We start from the raw sequence: 18,899 nt of genomic DNA, 5'->3' as shown, positions 1-18,899 counted from the left end.
CCCTACAGCTGGGTGGGGGGCAGCAGGGCGAGGGGGGGACGCACTAAATGGGGACCCCCCCACCCGCCACAACAGACCCAAGCGACACAATCACGAAATAGAAAAGCTCTTCGGAGCTGACAGACCCCACAAACCAGGTTAAGTGCTTAAAGGAGGGATAGGAACGGGGTGGGGGGGACAGGAATGGGCACGGGGACAGGGGTGGGGTGTAAAAATCAGCCCCCAGCCTGCCATCCCTGTGCCAAGGAGGTGGGTGTTGGAAATGCCAGGGAGGGATGGCATATGCCAGCCCTCCCACCGTGCTCCAATGGCATCATCCCAGGATTATTTTACTCTCCAAGGGGGTTTTCCCTGACCCACATGGGGTGCAGGAGCCATGGTGGTACCACAAAGTCAGGGATCCCTGTCCTGCCTCTGCTGCCATGTCACTTGGCATCTCCCCCCTGCTTAAAAACGAACATTTAATTAAAAGGAAAAAAAAACACAAGAGAAGGAAAAAACCAAATTAAGATCCCAACCAAAGGCCCTGTCCCAAGGGAACACCATCAGGAACAGCGGGGCTGCTGCCAGCTCGGCAGGATTCCCTGTGGGTTGGTGGGTAGGGGGTGATAAACCAGGGTGGGGGGCTGTGACCCCCATCCCCAATGCCCCCCACCATGCCCCGAGCCCCCATGCCCCACGGTGGCCACCCCCAAGCCCCCACCCCCCTGGGAGCTGAAGGGTGACCTTTGCCTGCCTCTAACGCTCTGCTTTACAGTATTGGAAAAAGGTCATAAAAGAGACCCAAATCGCGTTGTATTTTTTAAAAATTTCAGCATATTCTCTGACGTTTCCCCCCCCTGCCCCGGCTCCCCTCCCCGGCTGCTGGCCAGGGGGTGTCAGGGCAGCTCCCCGTCCCCCGAGGGCTCCTCTTTGCTCTGGTCCATGGAGTCACTGTCGTTGCCCTCGGTGTCAGAGGCGGTGTCGGAGGCGGAGGGCTCGGGGCAGGCGCGCGCCGGCGTTACGATAACGGCGCGTCTCTGCTCCTCTTCCTGCAGCTGCTTCTCCTGTGTCCCCTCGATGTGCTGGATCGCCTGCCCAGGGCACACACCGGCTGTCAGGACATCTCCGGGGTCCCCTCTGAGCCACCATGGGGGTTAGGGACCCCCCCGAGCCCCCAGCTGCTCCCCAGCTTACCTGAACGATGGTGTCCAGGTTTTGCCGCGACGTGGAGACCGTGTTGATGACCGAGGATGGGCCCATGGTGACCACGGTGACATGATGGGAGGGAGGCGGCGCTGGAACGATCACGGTGGGGTGGTGGGTGGGCGCTGGGGGAGCATGTGATGGCAGGAGCTGGGGACAGAAGGGAAACCCCCAGTGAGCAGGGACCTAAGCACAGCGGCGTGGGGAGAACATTCCGCTTGTTCACAGAGCCCAAGCTCCATAAAAGCTGAAGCATCACTCGGCTGCTCCAGTTCTCCAGCCCAGTGGATGCAGGAGGATGCTGGCTGAAAGCTGCTGCCACCTCAGCTTTGCAGAGCGGAACATGAAAGATTCCCCGTATCCCAAAGGGCAATGATTTGGGCTTTGAAGCCAGGAGAGGCAAGTGCCAGCCCCTGTGTGGCCAGGAATTCCCCACACCCCTCGGAGATCCTCGTTTGAGCAGCGGATGGGAAGATCCGCCCTAGGAGAAGGCTACGGAGAGTTCACCTAAAAATAGGCTGAACTTCCCCAGGAGGTGGCTGGCAGGGACCCTGCAGGGACAGGGCTCTGCTGAAGCCCAAGGAGAGGGGAAGAAGCTGCTGTTCCTCCCTTTGAAGCTCCCAGAGTGCTGAGGCCCCGGGCTGGGCTCGAGGGCAGCAGTGCACAGGGACCGGTGCTGGCACAGTGCTCACCTCCTCCCTGCACCACTGGCAAATCCAGCAGTCTCGGGGGAGAGGCTGAAGGTTCCCATCCCCACTGCCTGCCAGCTTGACACTCCCTTTTTCCAGCCTGCTGGGAGTGGTTTGGGGATCCCTGAAATTCAGTGGGAGTCACACAGAGAAAGGTGAAGCCCCTGAGATGAAACCCTCTCTGGCAGCAAGCGACCCTCCCTGTACAAACCCCTCTGTGCCAGGGAACAGCGCTACTGGAAGCCACCACGGGTCCCTCCCTGAAACACAGGGTTCCCACAAGCACAGCCCCAAGCACTGTGAGGGACTTAGGGCCACCCCTTTCCCAAATCACCAAGGGCAAGAGCTTTCCTGGGACCAAACCAGCCCCGCTGTGCCTCAGTACCCCGGGGGTGTTTGGGGTGCGCTCACCTGGGTTCGGATCTGCTGCTCGCGCTCGAGCTTCTCCTGGTGCAGCAACCTCACCTGCTCCTGCTGCTGCTGGAGCTGCACCTGCTGAGCAATCACCTTCAGCTTCTCGGGGTACATGTGGGCCTCCAGGGAGCGAACCTGTGGGCCAGGGAACCCCGGCATCAGTGGGAGTCTGGCATGGCCTCACTGAACCGCAGCTGTCCCCTCAGTGGGAGCCAGGAAGCCCCAGATGAGCATGGAGAATTGGTCTCCAAAGCAGGTGTTCAGCGACCCCACAGCATTGCTGGTGTCCCTGGGGCTCAATGGGGATATGGCAGAGGCTGCAAGAGGGCACCTGGCCTCACCTGCTCCTCCAGCATCATGCGGACCGAGCGCTCCTTGTCCAGCTGCTGCCGGAGCTCAATCATCTCCCGACGCAGATCCTCGGCCTTCTCATCTTCCCAGATGTCTGGTGAGCCGATCCCCTCGTCTTTGTCCTCTGCCCGTCGCCGTTTTGGGGAGGAGCCACTGAATTCCTGCCATGGGAATGTGGTGTCAGGGAAAGGGGGCTAGCACGGGTGCTCTCCCTGCCATCCAGACCCCTGCGTGATGCCACTCCCCACCACAGCTCCATGCAGGAAAGGGTCTCCCTGGGGTTGTGTTTGGTGCTTGGGGACAGATGGGCTCCTCCCTGCGTCCCCCATCCTGGTCCTCATCCCCACAGCCTTTGGCCAACCTGATTCTCACACTGTGACACCCAGGGCAGCTCAACCAGGGCACTCCAGCACCAGAATTGCCATTTGGGGTGCCATCCCAGACACCCCAAACGGGTGGAAATAATGGAAAATGGGACCCCAACCCTTCTCCCCCTGCCAGGTAAGAGATGCCATCTCCACTCTCCAGCTGAGCACAGTAGAGGGTCCCACCCTGAGCCCAAGGAATTGCAATGACACCCCTGCCCTGGCCAGCCAGGATTGTCCCATCCCCTCCTGTCCCATCCCTGGGGCAGTACCTGGATGAACCGCTTGAGCTGGGTGTTCTGCTGCAGTAGCCGAGTCTTTTCCTGCTCCAGGGAGAAGATGTACTCGGCTGTCTGCTGGAGGATGGCTGCCTGTGGGGGAGCCAGGAGGGGCATGCTGAGGCAGGAGACCCCGGTGTCCCCCCAGCCCTCCTCCTGATGAGCTCTGCAGGCAGCACAGCCCTGGAGTCTCCTCCTGGAGTCTGCTTCACCCCAGGTTCCTCCTGGGATTTCCAGCACGGTGAAACCCTCCAATTCACCCCCCTTGGGAACCTGACCAGTTGCCTCCTCACCCCACTCCCCTCTGCAGTGGGGCCCCCCCCCCACCCAGGAATGTGTCACCCTGCTCCTGGGGCACTGGGGGCTGTCACACGCTCCCAGCCCACTCCAGGACCAGGCTAGGGATGCACACCCACTCCTGCTGGAAAACCTCCCCAGGAGAGAGATCTGTCACTGAATTTACACCCGAATACCCCCAACTCCACGTTCAGCCTTCCACATGCAGAACCAGCGTGTGCATCCTGCTCACCTTGCTGAGCTTCTCCCCATCCGTGTGTGGGATGAGGGTTTTCAGGGACTGGAAGCCAGCATTGATGCTCTGCATCCGCCGTCTCTCGTTGCTGTTGGCGATTTCCCTGCGTATCCGCCGCTCCTGGTCCCGCTGGGTCTCCGGAGTCAACGGGATGTTGGCCAAGCTGTGAGAGAGACCCAGGGTTAGGGAGGAGGGGGCTGCACCCCTGCTGCCAGCTCATTGCATCCCCCCTTGCTTTGCAACGATGGGTCCAAGCCACCGAAGGGATGGGTAACGCAGAGGGGACGATGGCTGCGGTGCTGGGAATCGCGGAAGCAGGTGGGCGGGTTTCTCCAGCCCTGTGTCCAAAGCTTTGGGGGATGCATTGGCCAAACAGCGGCCCTGCTGCAGCCCCCTGCTTCCACAGGGCTCAGACACACTGCCCAGTGCCAAGCCTGGGCGAGGGGAGCCGGGGACCCCCAGCTGGGCGAGGGAGGCTGTGGGCTGGCCGGCTGTGTCCCCGCGGGGCCGGCCGGCGTGTGTGGCCCCGGGAAGGCGGCTCCCTCCCTCCCGCCCCGCTGATGGCTTCCAGATGACAGCTCCCAGCGGAGAAGCCCCCGTCCCACCCCAAGCCACAGCTCCTGCCTGCTTCCTGCCTCTGCCTCCTCGCCCCCCACGCCCTTGCCCTGCAGATGGGCTGGGAAATGCCTCCTGGAGCCGGCAATGACACCGGCGTGGAGAGCAAGAGTTCCAGTCCAGAGCACCAGATCTGAGCAAAGCTCGCTGCCGTGGGGTCTGGCTTCACCCACACCCCACTTCTTCCCTCCAGCAGGGCAGAGGTTTGGGATCACACCATGCCAACTCTCCCCAGAGCGCAGGCACCCAGCACCCGCTGGCGCCGGGGATGCTGCGAGGCACCAAAGACTAAACACGGGAGCCGGGCCGCCGGCGCGGGGCCAGATAAGGCAGGCTCCAGCCGCCCGTCCAGGTGCCCGGCAGCTCCGGGATGGGGAGATGGGAACATTCCACCCAGAGTGTTGCCAAAGCCAGGCTGGGAAGCAAAGCCCAGCATCGTGCCCTCACTGCCCTCCTGGTGAGGCCATGGAGGAACCACGGAGGTTTGGGAGCGCAGGGATCTAAAGGATACGTGCAGCACCACCATGTGCCCAGGCAGTGACCAGAGACTCTCAGACCACTCATCATTGCCTCCTGCAACTGTGGAACACAACTCATCCAACATACACAGGGACTGGGGAAGGACCCAGCTCAACACAGGGATGGGAAAGGATCCTTGCACAGCCTAAGAAGGGGATGGATTCCAGCTCTGTCCAAGGGCACAGGGAAGGATCCCAGCTGTGCCCAGAATGACAGAGAAGAATCACAGCCCATCCCAAGCAAATAGGGAAGGATCCGAGACAACCCTAGAGGGATAGGGAAGGATCCCAGCTCATCCTAGAGGTATAGGAGAGGATACCAGTGCATCCCAAGGGGATGAGGAAGGACCCCAGCTCAGCCCACGGTGGCCAGGAATACGTTTGTCCCCACCCTCTGGGGCAGTGTCCCAGCACAGGCTGACGCTGGGTGCCAAGCACCCACTGTGCAGTCCTGGGGGTGAGGAGCTGGGATGGGTGCCCAGGGCTCTGCCCCTCTCCCTGGGAGCAGCCTCTGCCGCATGGACCAAGAGTTGCTTGCAGTAGGATCGTGGCACAGGGCTCCCATCTGGTGGTGGCTGTCACCCACCTCCCTGCTCCTGCTGAAACCAGCCCCAAACTTGTCCCCAAAACACACCAAACCCTGCAGGTCCTGGAGACATGGTCCCTCTTGGGGTAAGGAGGTGGCTGGAGTACTGCTCCAGGATGTGGACCACCAGACACTTAAGGGGAATGGGATGCAGAGGCCCAGGACTGGGCAGCACGGAAGTGATTTCTTAAATACTGGGGAAGGAGGAAGAGCCTGCTTCCTCACCGGCAGACCTCCTGCAACCTGCCCCAGCTGCTCTTCCTGGGAAGAGACCTGAGAAGTGACAGCAAAATACAGAAAGGGCAAATCCCCATGGATTCAGACACCCAGCATGGCCAGGGATGGGGCAGCACAGAGGCAGGGGGAGCAGGTGGCACCCACTGGAGCTCCTGGGGTGTCTCCAGCCTGGTGCTGGTGCTGTGGGGTTTGTGTCAAGCAAGCAGAATTTGGTCCTTCCCACGTTGGGGAGGACATTTCTCTCCCCTGGACCTCGAGGGAAACAAACCCATGTGGGTGTTGGAGCCAGGCACAAGGCCCATGGCAGATGCCCCGCTGTCCACTCGTGTCCAACACTGATCACATCTTGTGCTGGTAGGCAAGGGAGGCACGGCCATGTGGGCAGGGTGTCCCTGAGCTCCTTGAGGTCACAGGTAGGGTGTTCCCCAACTTGCAGGCAGGGAATTCCCAAGTTCACAGGCAGGGTATCTCTATGAAGGGCACTTCTAAGCTTACAGGGTCAGGGTATACCTGCGTGTACAAGCAGGGTATGGCCCAGTGTCCCCAGCAGCCCCAGTTCACAGGCAGGCTGTCCCCCAGCACCCCGAGCTTGCCCGCAGGGTGTCCCTGAGCTCCCTGAGGTCACAAGCAGGGCAGCCCCCAGCGCCCCGAACTCCACGCAGGGGTCACCCACAGCCCTGAGCTCCAGGCAGGGTGTCCCAGAGCTCGGGGCAGTGGGAAGGCTGCTCCCCGGGGCTCAGTGCGGGGCCGCATCCCCCCGCCCATGCAGTCACCCCCCAACCCACGGGTCCGCAGCGACCAACGCGAGGGACCCAGGGCAGCCGCCCCCCGGCCCTGGGGGTCGCCGCCCCACCGCTGCACCTCCGGGGGGGCTCGGCTGTGGCCTCTCCCCGGGATCGCCGGGACGGAGCCCCCCACGCCGTGGGGCAGGGGCAGCACCCCGAGGGGCCGGGCCCCCAACACGTGCCGTGGGGCCCGGGGCTGCCCCCCAGCCCCCGGCGGTTCACCCGCCCCACGGCGGAGCCGGGCCCGCGGGGGCTCAGCGCTCCCGGGGGCGGGAGCTCAAGGCCCGGGGAGGTTGGGGGGGGGGCTCGGGGCCGCCCCGCGTGGTCCCGGGGCCCGCGCCCCCCTCCCCCTGCCCGCCGGCCCCCGCCGAGCCCCGCGCCCGTCCCCGGCCGCGCCCCCGCCCGCCGGGGCTCCCCGCGTGTCCGCGGGCTTTGTGCCGCCGCTCCCGCACTACATGTCCCGGCAGCCCCGGCCGCGACCCGCCTCCTCCGGGCGGCTGCAGAGTCACGGCCAGGCCCGGCGGTAAACACACACCCCCGCGCCCCCCGGACCCCCGCGCCCCGCGCCCCCCGCCCCGAGCGGGCCCCGCCGCACCTCGGGCCCGGGCGGGGGTGGGGGCGCGGCGCTCCCCGCCCGGGCCACGCGCGGCCGCCGGTCCCATGTGCGCGGCCGGGACCACGTGCGGGCGGTGGGGCCGCGGCGGCCGCGCCGCTCCCCCCGTTCTCCGCTCCCCCCTTCCCCGCCATCCCCCCCCAGTCCCCCCGAGACCCCCGAGGCCGGGATCTCCCGGCGCCCCCCCACCTGCAGAGCCCGCCGATGACCTCCTTCTCGGATTTCCTGAAGTGCTGCAGGGCCGGCACCTTGGGGGCCGGCACCATGAAGTACTCCATAACGGGGGCGGGGGGCCCGGTTCAGCCCAGCCCGGCTCGTCCCGGCCCGGTTCAGCCCCTCCCGGCCCGGCTCCGGCCTCTGCCCGCGGCCCAAGGCGGGAAACAGCTGGAGCGAGCGCGGCTCCCGCCCGCCGCCGCCGCCGCTCCCCCGCCCGCCCCCGCCCGCCCGGCGCCGCCCCCGCCCCGCACCGGCCCCGCGTAAACAAAGGCGGCGGGAGGGGCCGCAGCGCGGCCGGAGCGGCACCGGGACACGGCGGCGGGACGCGGCGGGGCGGGGGGCGACTGGAGCGGCCGGGACGGTACCGACCCGTGCTGGCACCGGCCCGTCACACCGCGTCGCGTCCTGACCTGGCTCCATCCTATTCTACTCTATCATATGCTACTCTATCCTATCCCACTCTGTCCCGTCCTGCCCTGTCCCCAACCCATCCTACCTCATACTATCCTGAGCTGTCCCCATGTCACTCCATACCCATCACATCCTATCCTCATCCCATCCTATCCTATCCCACCAAACCCTACCTTATCCCACCCTATCCTATCCTATCCTACCAAACCCTATCCCATCCCATCCTGACCTGTGCCCATCCCGTGCCACCTCATTCTATCCTGCCCTAGCTCCATCCCATCCTACCCCATCCTTACCTGTGTCCATTCCACCCTACATAATTCTATCCTGCCCTAGCTCCATCCCATCCTACCCTATCCTATGCTATCCCATCCCATCCTGACCTGTTGTGACCCTATCTCATCCTATCTCAATGTCACCTGTCTCCATCCCACCTCATCCCAGCCCATCTTGCCATAGCTCTGTCCTGTCCTATCCTATCCCACCCAATTCTATCCCAGCCCATTCTGACCTGCCTCATCTCCATCCTATCCTATCTTATGGTATTCTGACCTGTCTTGTTCCAGTCCCACCTAATCCCATCCCATCCCATCCTGTCCAACCTCATGTGATCCTGTCCCATCCCATTCTATCCTGCCTTAGCCCCATCCCACCTCATCTATCCTGCCCCATCCTACCCTATCCTGCCCCATCCTACCCTATCCTGCCCCATCCTACCCTATCCTGACCTGTCTTGTCTCTGTTCCATCTTACCCTGTCCTATCCTGCCCCCCGCAATCCTCTCCTACATCCAATTTCTCCTACCCCATTCTACCCTATCCCCATCCCATCCTGCCTAATCCTCACCCCATCCTGCCCTATCCTAGTCCTGTCCCATCCTCTTCTATTCAATCTGATCCCATTCCTATCCCACCCCATCCCATTCCTGTTTCCAGCAGGGTGCAGCTTCTGAGGGGCTCAGGGGGCTGCCAGTGGCTGGGGGGTGTCACAGCAGCCTTGGGGCTGTCACAGGGAGCTGGGGGTGACAGGGAGCACGTGGCTGGTGAGGGGCTTTGGGAAGAAGGCTCTGGAGGGCTGGCAGAGGCGTTCTGAGGGCTGATGAGGGGTTCCGGGAGCTGATGAGGAGCTTGGGGAGTGGATGGGGGGGGCTGGCAGGGGGATTGAGGATCTGGTGAGGGGCTCTGGGGGCTAATAGAATGGCTCTGAAAGCTGGCAGGGGCCTTGAGGAACTGCTGGGAGGGTCTGGGGGCTGGCAAGGGCCGTGGGGCCTAGCAGGGGGGTTGGGGGCTGGCAGGGGCATGGAGCTCACAGGAGGCACAGGGGGCTTCTGGTGGGGGTTTGGAGTTTTGGGGGTGACAGGTTCATGTGGCTGGCAGGGGACTTTTGAGGGGGTTCTGGGGGGCTGGCAGAGGGGTTCTGGGGGATGGAGGGGCTTGGGGGATGATAGAGGCTTTGGGGGGCTGTGGAGGTGGCAGGAAGGTGTGGGGGGCTGGCAGGAGCCACAGGGGGCTGGCAGGAGCCACAGTGGGATGGCAGGAGCCATGAGGAACCTGAGGGACCTACCTGTGGCAGGTGACCTCCCCTACAGCCCCCCCAGCACTGCCTGCGTGGGTCCGGGGACACCAGGGGGTCCTGGGGGTGGGCTGTCACCTTGGAGGGGCAGGACCTGCAGAGCAGGGTGGGCTCAGCCCTCCCTCTCGCACAGCCCGGCCCCGCTGGGAGCTGCAGGACAGGTTCTGCCGGGTGTCCCCTGGGCCCCCTGCCCGGCCCCCGCAGGGGCCCCACTGCGGGGCTGCGCGTCCCCCCACGGCACGGGGACCACCCTTTGTGGGGAGCCTGTGGGGACACAACTTCTCCCCCTCCCGCAGAAAATCCCTCGGGCAGGGTGGGATTTCGGTCACCCGCGTGGGACAGTGCTGCCCTCCCGCGTCTCCCCTGATTGTGGCGGGGGATGTTGGGGACACAGCGGCTCCCCCCGCAAAAAAACCCCAAACCACCGGTAGGATGTGGCTTCAGCCGCCTGTGCGGATCAGAACTGTCCCTCCATTCGTATCCCCCGTTCTGCTGCGGGGCTGTCGGGAGCACAGCAGCTCTGCCCCCCCCACAAAAAACCCCAAGCCGCAGGTGGGATGTGGTTTCAACTGCCCGCGTGAGACAATTCTGTCCCTCAGTCGCGTCCCACCTTTTGTGGGGCTGCTGGGGACACAGCAGCTCCCTCTCCACCCGAAAGTCCGCATGGAGCAGCGCTTCCTCCCCGTGTGTCCCTCCCTTTAGTAGGGAGGACACCGCACCTCCCTCTGCAGAAAACACCCCAAAACCAAAACAACCACGGCTGTTTTAGTGGGGTGTGACTTCAGCCCCCCGCCTGGGACAGTGCTGCCCCCCACGCGTGTGTCCTCTCTTTTATAGTGGCGCTGTTGGCGACGCTGCAGCTTTCCCAGCATAAAAAAAAACCAAACAAAAAACGCGTGGGGCAATGTTATGTGTCCCCCCCCCCCCCCCCAATTTCGGGGGGGGCCGTTGAGGACACCGCAGCTGCATTCCGCCCCCAAAATAAAATCACGGGTGGGGTGTGCCCAGCCACCCGCGTGGGCCCCGGGGGAGGGAGGGACCCCCCCGGCGAGGCTGCAGCATCCGGGCCGGCCCCGCCACATCCTGCCGCCGGAAGGAGCCGCGGCCCCGGGACAACCCCCCCGCCGGTGACGTCATGCGGGGGCCCCCGCCAGGCGTGACGCCAGCCCCGCTCTGTGACGTCACGCGGCGGGCGGGCGGCGCCCTCCTGCTGGGAGGGGGATCCCCCCCACCCCCCATTTCCCCGGTGTGACCCCCACCGTGCCCCCCCCCCCACACCCCCCGAGCCGCCCCGGTACGGGGTGGGGGCTCCGGTGGGCGCCGCCCCCCGCCCCGCCACGTCCCCGGGGGGGGACAGGGACACGCGGGGGAGGGGGGTCGGCTCTGCCGCAGCGTCGGGGTGACCTTGTGCGGGGGGGGGTGGCGGGGCTCCCCCCGCGGGTTCCCCCCCCCCGGGGCGGGGCTCGGTGCCCCTCGGTGCCCCCCGCGGGGGCGGGGAGGGGCCGCCCCCGCCCCCGCCCAGCGCCGCCCGCAGCCGGGGCCGGGCCGCTCGGTGCGGGGCGGCCATAAATCACGGCGGGCAGAGCCCCCGCCCCGCCGCCGCCCCCGGGACCGGGCAGGGGGGGCCCAGCCCCGCCGCCGCCACCCCCGCCCCCAGCCCCTGCGGATGTGGCGGAGCGGCCCGGCCGCCCCGCACCGGCCCCGGCACCGGCCCCGGGGGGCCCCGCTCCGCCGAGCCCCGCACCCCGCCCCGCTTCCCGCCCGGCGCTGAGCCCCCGCCGCAGGTACGATCGCGCTCCGGGCACCGCGGAGGGGAGGAGGACGATGAGGAGGATGCTGCCACCGCCGGGGGAGGGGGGGACCCTCCGGGGAGCCCCTTCCTCGCCGTTCTCGGGGGTGCGGGGGGTCCCTTGGCACCTGCAGCCCCCCCCGCCCAGGGAGCGGGTCGGGGGGGACGTGGCCCCGCCGCACCGCCGAGGGAGATGAGGAGAGGAGGCTTCCCCGCTGCCCGGTGGGTGCCAGGAGGGGGTGGCCGTCACCCGCCGTCCCCCCGCACCCCGGGCGGGTGTCCTGACCTTGGCCGTGGGGCGGGGGCTGCGGCGGGGACGTGCTGGGTGGCTCTGCCCGGTTGCGGTCACCTCCGGGGACACACCGTGGTGGTGTCTCCATGGTGCGAGAGGGGAGAAAGGCTGGCATTGGGTGGGGGGGTGCAGGGCGTCCCCATCCCGGTCCCACGCCGGCGGTGCCACCGCCCGGCAGCCGCCCGTCACCCCGGTCCCCTTCGCGGGGGGCTCCCGATCCCCATCGTGGGAAGTGACAGTCCCCACCATGGGGGTGACAATCCCACGGCCTCCCGGGGCTAAGGCGTGGGGTGGCCAAGCCCAGGCTGTGCCGTTGCGGGCTGTTTTGGGGACTAGGACGGTGTGACCCCCTCCCTGAGGTGCCAGCAGCGGGGACCACGAATTGTCCCCGATGTCCCTCGGCGCTGCTGCAGGCGCTCGTTCCCTGCCCAGCATGGAGAAACCCTGCAGCCAGTGGACACCTCCCCTTCCCCTTGCCTTTGTCACCCTGCTGTCACCACCTCTCCCAGCCAGGATCCCCATATGCCCCCATCCCCACGATGCTGCCGCACCCAGGGTGTTGATCCGAGGCTGCTGGGGACCACCCCGCTGCTGTCCCCGCCTGCTCCAGCTGTGTCCCCAGCCAGGGGTGGCGGGGGCCCTGGTGCTGGCGGCACTGCTGTGGGGCTGCTCCCGAGGTGGCAGGGGAGCGGTGTCAGCCCTCTGCCAGGATCCCCACGGCTTCCACACGCTCGGGAAGGGGGAACCACGGCACCGGCCTCAGCTCGGGGACCGCAGCCGTCCCGGGGACACCTTTGGCAGCTGCCATCAGCCCGGCTGCCGTGGGGTGACGGGTGCTGGAGGGCCACGGTGACAAGATGGAGCTTCCAGCAGGATGTGATCCACCCCCCCACACCCCCCCAAACCCGTAAGGCACCGGTGGGCTCCCGTGAGGAGCGGCTGTGGCACTGCCAGCACCATCTGCAGTGGGACAAGCCGCGACGGCGGGTCCCACGGGCCCCCGTGTCCTGCCAGCAGCCGTGGGGACAATGACCCGCATCCTGCCAACCCACCCACGCTGCCCTGGCACGGGGGGCTCCGGGGACTGCCCCCCGTGGCGGCGGTGCCAGCCTGCCGCTGCCAATTGCCACGGCGGCGGAGACCGAGCCCTGCCTGCAGCGCTGGCACCGCTCCCACTCCCCGAGCCCCGGGGTCACCATCCCCTGCCGATGGCACTGACATCCCTCACCGCCGCCATCCCCGAGCCTCTGCCCCGCGGTCCCTCTGCGCTATTCCTGGCGGGTTTGGGGCTGGAGGGGGGACACACGACACCCCGGCAATGCCAGCAGCCTGGAGACCTGGCACCCCGCCGGCTGCACCGGGGTCACCCCGGGTCCCCCAGCCGTGCCGGCGGCCAGGCAGCGTGGGGGGCCCATGGGACCCCAGCCTGGCCGGTGGAGAGGGGGGGGGGGGGCTCTCCCCGCGCCCGGGCTCCATCCCAGCGGCCCCCACCCGGACTGGGAAGCCCCTGGGCCCAGCCCCGCGACGGACTGGTTTGAACTGGTGTGGCGGGGGGGAAGCTGGGCTGGGGCCGGGCTGGCAGCGCCTGGCGCGGGCAGGAGAGGCCGTGGAGGGAGAGCAGGCAGGGGCAGGCAGGAGCGGGCAGGGGCCTCTCGCGGGGGCCGCAGGTGCTGGGGCGTCCGGCCAAGCCACCGCAGGGCTTGTCCCCGTCCCCATCCCGGCGGGGCCCCCGCGGCGCCCCGTTTCCCGAGGCCGCGTGGTTTGGCAGCCGCCTGCTCGCCCGCCCGCGGCCGCGCTGGGAGCCCTGGCGTCAGCGGCTGGAGAGGCCCCTTTCCCACCCGGCCCGCCCGGGGATGGCTGCGGTCCCCACCCAGCCCCGCCCGCACCGGGACCCCCCAAACTCCCAGCCCTGAGGACGTGAGGACGCGACGGTCGCGGTGGGATCAGCAGGGACGCCTTCCCTGGCCCCACTGCGGGACCAGAGTCACGGCGGGGCTGCAGCGCCCTGTCCCTGTCCCTGAGCTGGGGGTCCTGCTGTGACACCCCAGCTGTGGAGTCGTGCCCCTGTGGCTGTCTGTCCCCGAGCTGTGGGGCACGGGGGGGTTGCTGGAGCCCGAGAATCATGGTGGGGCTCAGGATGGGGACATCCCACGGGCACATCCCGCAGTGGGGCGCAGGGTGAGGACCCCCAAGAGGGGAAGGGTCCCACTGTGGGCAGCCCCCACGGCCGGGAAAGCTCAGTGAGTGTCCCCGTCCCAGGAGATGGGACGCTGAGATGGGGCAGCCTCCACAGCGGTGGGAGGAGGTGGATGCTCGGGCGAGGACCCCCCCGCTGGAGAGGAGGGACCCGACTATGGGGCTGACCCCACGGCCACGAGAGGCTCAGGGCGATGAGACGCTGTGGGGCAGCAGCTCCTCCCACCCTGGGAGCCCGGGACAGGAACCCCCCCTGGGGCCGGCCCCTCTGCCAGCACAGGGGTGCAGGCGGGGGGTCCCCGCCCCGCCGCCCGGGCCCCGTGCCCCCCGCGGCTCCTCCGCATTCCTCAGCGTCTGAGCCGGGCTGGACCCCCGCCAGCTCGGGGGGCCCCTCCGGCGGGGCAGGGCGGGGGACGGGCCCCCCGGGGCGGGGTGGGGATGGAGGGGCCCCCCCGCTGCCACGTGTGCTGGGTGCGCCGTGCCCCCCGACACGGCCCCTCGGCCGCCCCCACCCTGCCCTGGGCGATGCGGGTGGCCGCGGGGGCACAGCCGGGGGACGGCATCGGCTCCGGCTCGGGCGCTCACTGCTGCACCGAGCTGCCCGTTCTCAGCTGCCCGCCAGATGTGCGGCGGCCGAGCCACGAGGGTGGCATTGTGTTGTGCCATTCCGTGCCATTCTGTGCCATTCCGTGCCATTCCGTGCCATTCCGTGCGGCCGGCAGCCCCTGCTCGGCCCCGGCCGCAGCGGCGTTGGCCGGCGGGGAAGGGGCCCCGGCGGGGGAGGAAACTCTGCCGCCTCCGGGGCTGGGGCCAGCGGGCTCGGCCGCCCGGGTCACCGCCGGGCTGGTGGCCGCCACCGCCCTCCTCTGCCGCTGGGAAAGGCCTCGCTGGGGCAGGCCCGCGGGGATTGACGGATGGATGGAGGGATGGAAGGATGGGGGGCGGAATGGGGACACCACAGCTCCAGCGCCGCGGGTGCCCAGGGGATTTGGCAATCCCCGGCAAGGGTTGGGCACGGGCCAAGGGGCTGTGCCGACGACACGGAGAGGACACACTGGGGACACCGAAGGGCCGGGGTGGGGGGGAACCGGTGCCATGCCCTGCCCTTTGCCCGCTGCGGGAGGGGGCCGCGGCAGGGCGGCCGGAAGGGACGGCGCGGTCTCCGTGCCAGCACCGCGTCCTCCAGCCCGGAGCAGAGCGGGCATTGCCATGGGGCCGGGCTGGGGCGATGCTCTGGGCGGCACTGCTGACCCCCAGCCCTGCGGTGACCCCTCGCTGTCCCCCGCAGAGCCCATCCCGGCACCATGCATTCCCTGGAGGAGCCCCTGGACCTCAAGCTGAGCATCTCCAAGCTGCGAGCTGCCCGTGAGAAGCGGGGCCCCTCCGGCCCCCGGCCCCGCGCTCCCCAGCGCCCGGACACCCCGCCGGCCGGGGATGGCCGAGGGGGCAGCCGGGGGGGTCGCCGGGCCGTGCCGGCCTCGCCGTCCCCCGGGCTCCTGGGACACTCCAGGCTGGTGGAGCCGCGGGATGGGCGCTTCCCGGCCGCCGTGCCCGTGGTGGACCTCAGCCTCTCGCCCCGCTCCGGGGGGGAGTCTCCGGCTGGCAGTGCCTCTCTGTCCCCTGAGCGCCAGGGCAGCGGGGACCTGCCCGGCCCCCTCACCCCACACGTAAGTGCGGCCTTGGGCCTCCCGAGGTGTCCCCAGCGGTGTGCCCGGGCAGCGTGCCCGGTGCTGCCGGTGTACACAGCCCGGGGTCAATGTCCTGCCCGGCCCCCCTGGCCCCCGAGCCCAGAGGTATCCCCGGGGTGGCTCCTGGGAGTTCTCTTTGGGGTGTCTCTGGGGGTCTCTGTGGGGTTTTGGGGTCTCTGAGGAGGGGTGGCAGGTCTAGGGGGTTTTTGGGGAGTGTGGGAGGATCTCAGGGAAAGGATCTCTAAGGGGGTCTCTGGGGAGTTCTGGGCTTCCTGGGGGGCTGGGAGGAATATTTGGAAGGGCTCAGGAGGGGTCTCTGGGGGTCTCCATCCAGCTTGGCCCTATCCCCCACCACTCCTCCATCCGGCCTCTGCTCCAGGATTTCCAGTCCCTGCGCTACATCGATGGCCTCCCCAGCTCCTTCCAGTTCTTCCTGCCGCTGGGGGCTGGGGGGGCCCTGCACCTGCCCCCCGCCGCCTTCCTGCCCCCCAGCAAGGAGAAACGGCTCCCCCCCGAGCTGCCCCTGCCCAAGCAGCTCGTCTGCCGCTGGTCCAAGGTCAGCAGGGAGGGCTGGGGGCTGTGGGGGATTATGGTGGGGGTGTGTGGGAGCTTTGAGGGGGTGGAGGTGGTGATGAGGGGCACAGGGGGGGAATTTTAGGGCTGGGGAGAGAACATGAGGCTGGAAGGCCATGGCCCAGATCTCTGGGGCTGTGGGCAAGTTTTGGGGCTGGGAGGCCAAGCAGGGACAGTAGGGCTGGAAAGGTGGTGATGGGGAGGTGGGTGCTGTGCAGAGATGCCCTCAGGCAAAGGCTCGTTTCCATTTCCCCAAATGCTGGTGCTGCTGCACACGGGGTGTGGGTGGGAGCTGGGATGGGATGGGATGGGATGGGATGGGATGGGATGGGATGGGATGGGATGGGATGGGATGGGATGGGATGGGATGGGATGGGATGGGATGGGGCACAGGTGCTGGCCATGATGGGGGTCTGGCTCCCCTGGTGCCCACCCTGCTGGGCTCCCTCACCACCAGCCTCCTGCCCACAGTGCAACCAGTTCTTCGACCTCCTGCAAGACCTGGTGGACCACGTCAACGATTTCCACGTCAAACCCGAGAAGGACGCGGGGTACTGCTGCCACTGGGAGGGCTGTGCCCGCCATGGCAGGGGCTTCAATGCCAGGTGGGCATGGGGAGCTCCAGGGGATTTCTGGGGTCTCTGGGGGGCTGCTGTGGGAAGGCAGGAGCCCAGCACTGGGGATGTGCAAGGGAAGCCTCCATCTGTCCCTCCCTCCCTCTTGTGCAAGGTGCAAGGTCCTGGAGGGGGCTGGATGACTGTGCTGGCCTGGATGTCCCTGTTCTCCCACCCCATATCCAAGGCACGAGGACAAGAACTTGCTCTGGGAGTCAGGGCTGACCCCTTCCCTAACATTCCCTCCCTGATGCTTCCATGGGCAGATGGTGATAGGACAAGGGCGAACAGTTTTAAATTAAAAGGAGGGATTAGATGGGATATTGGGAGGAAATTGTTGTGAGGGTGGGGAGGCTGAGAAGCTGTGGCTGCCCCTGGAAGTGTCCAAGGCCAGGATGGACAGTGGAAGGTGTCCCTGCCTGTGGCAGGGGATTTGAAACGATGAGAGCTTCAAGGTCTTCCCAACCCAACCCATTCCATGATTCTGCGATCGCCCCAATCCCGGCAGGTACAAGATGCTGATCCACATCCGGACGCACACCAACGAGAAGCCGCATCGCTGCCCCACCTGCAACAAGAGCTTCTCCCGCCTGGAGAACCTGAAAATCCACAACCGCTCACACACAGGTCAGGACAGCCCCCGCACCGCCCTCCCCGGGGGAGCGGGGGGCTCGGGGGGACCCAGGGACACGGCAGGGCTGGTGCCCCCCGGCAGACCCGCTGCTGTCCCACAGGTGAGAAGCCCTACATCTGCCCCTATGAAGGCTGCAACAAGCGATACTCCAACTCCAGCGACCGCTTCAAGCACACCCGCACCCACTACGTGGAGAAGCCCTATTCCTGCAAGATGCCGGGCTGCCACAAGCGCTACACCGACCCCAGCTCCCTCCGCAAGCACATCAAAGCCCACGGGCATTTTGTGTCCCCCGAGCACCCGGAGATGCTCAAGGTCCACCCGCCTCCCAAAACGCCCCTGGGCTCGGCGGAGGTGCCCTACGTTAACGGGGCGCAGCTCGTCATCCCCAACCCCCGCCGCCCTCTTCGCTCCGCCGGGGCTGCCGGCGCTGCCCATCCCTTTGGCACCGGCACCGCTCGACCTCAGCGCCCTGGGCTGCGGGGCTGCGGGCGCCCTGCCCGCCCTGCCCGGCCCCGTCCTGCCCCTCAACGGCGGCCCCTTGAACTTGGCCAAGAGCCCGCTGCTGCCCTCGCCCTTCGCGGCGGGGCTGGGGCTGCCCGTCATGTCGCTGCTGGCCGGCGGGGCCAAGGCCGAGGGGAGAAGGGCAGCGGGGCCGAGGGGCGGCCGCCCAAGGCGGGCAAGGGGCTGGAGAGCCGGAAGGAGAGGGGAGAACGGACGGAGCCGGGGCGGCCGCGGGTGCCCCCCGAGAGCCTGGCACTGCTGCCGGGGGCCGTGCTCGACCTCTCGGCCGGTGTCAGCTCGGGGGGCAGCCCCGAGGCGCTGCCGCCCGGCTGGGTGCTCATCCCCCCCGGCTCCCTGCTGCTCAAACCCGCCGCTGTCAACTGAGGGGCCCGACGATGCCCGGGGTCAGCCGCCGGCCCCGTGGGCAGATCCCGCTCTCTGGGGCCGGGGGGATGGGGCATGGCCCCCTCCTCCCCCCGCAGCCCCGGCGGGGCCTCGCTCGTGCTTTTACCCGTCACGAAAGAAGAACGGACTCTTCTGAGAAAAGCAATAATCCCTCGGCGGCCGGAGCCGGCTGCGACCCCGTGCTGGGGGCAGGTGGGGCACAGGGGGGTCCCCCTGCTCCTGCCCCCCACCCCCGGCCCTAGGCAGCCGGATACGCCGCTATTTATTTCTCGACCAGCCCCCTGCTCCGACAGGGTCCCGCTTGGGCTCTCCTGCTTCCGCTGACTCGGCGTCTCCCTGCCCCAGGCCTCGGTGCTGCTGTGGGGGGCTGCAGCCCCCGGGCTCCTGCCGCACGGACAGCGGGGCGACAGCCGGGGGACCCGCACAGCCCCGAGCTGTGCCCGGCCGTGCCATCCCACCCCGCACGGCCGCGGGCATCGCCGCAGCCGCGGCACCCCCCGTGCCGGGCCCAGCTGGCTGGGCACCCCCGGCCCGGCACCCGCCCGTGTCCTCCCCCTGTGCCCCCGCCCGGCCCTCCCGTGACAAGGCACACGGCCGCGTGTGCTGCTCGCCGGGGCACAGCCCCCCTTTAGCTACGTTCATACCTAACCACGCACCGCGAGTGCATGCGGGCACGGCTGGCACCGGCTGCCGGGCTCCCTCCTCGGGCTGCGGCGCTGGGATGCTCCCGGCTGAGCCCCCCGGCCGTGGGGCAGCTCGGAGCCTCCCCCGGGGCTCACACTCGTCCCGCTCGCTCCGAGCCATGGGGGGCTCCGCAGTCCCGCCCTGCCGTGCTGC

General features: G+C 67.9%; 2 protein-coding genes across 2 annotated transcripts; one reads left to right on the top strand and one right to left on the bottom strand.

Annotated features, from left to right (window-relative positions):
- Window positions 1-717: 717 nt before the first annotated feature.
- Window positions 718-7,598, bottom strand: TFAP4 (transcription factor AP-4). Its single transcript, XM_058850064.1, has 7 exons — window positions 7,358-7,598; window positions 3,812-3,977; window positions 3,277-3,375; window positions 2,630-2,800; window positions 2,286-2,423; window positions 1,177-1,335; window positions 718-1,073 (listed from the first exon to the last, which is right to left on the bottom strand). Exons 1-7 carry the CDS (start codon window positions 7,444-7,446, stop codon window positions 879-881), a joined length of 1,017 nt encoding a protein of 338 aa, XP_058706047.1. The 5' UTR covers window positions 7,447-7,598; the 3' UTR covers window positions 718-878.
- A 3,399-nt stretch (window positions 7,599-10,997) lies between these two features.
- On the top strand, window positions 10,998-18,188 carry GLIS2 (GLIS family zinc finger 2). The gene is given in 8 exon segments (XM_058850137.1): window positions 10,998-11,151; window positions 14,933-15,311; window positions 15,712-15,888; window positions 16,377-16,510; window positions 17,028-17,146; window positions 17,254-17,546; window positions 17,548-17,833; window positions 17,836-18,188. Coding segments are annotated over 7 exon segments (1,578 nt in total). The 5' UTR covers window positions 10,998-11,151; window positions 14,933-14,948; the 3' UTR covers window positions 18,042-18,188.
- Window positions 18,189-18,899: the final 711 nt, after the last annotated feature.

Source organism: Poecile atricapillus, chromosome 14 (assembly GCF_030490865.1).
Source record: "Poecile atricapillus isolate bPoeAtr1 chromosome 14, bPoeAtr1.hap1, whole genome shotgun sequence".
Lineage (NCBI taxonomy): Eukaryota > Metazoa > Chordata > Aves > Passeriformes > Paridae > Poecile > Poecile atricapillus.
Note: the sequence above shows the minus strand (reverse complement) of the source record. Positions and strands in the feature narration are given on the sequence as shown.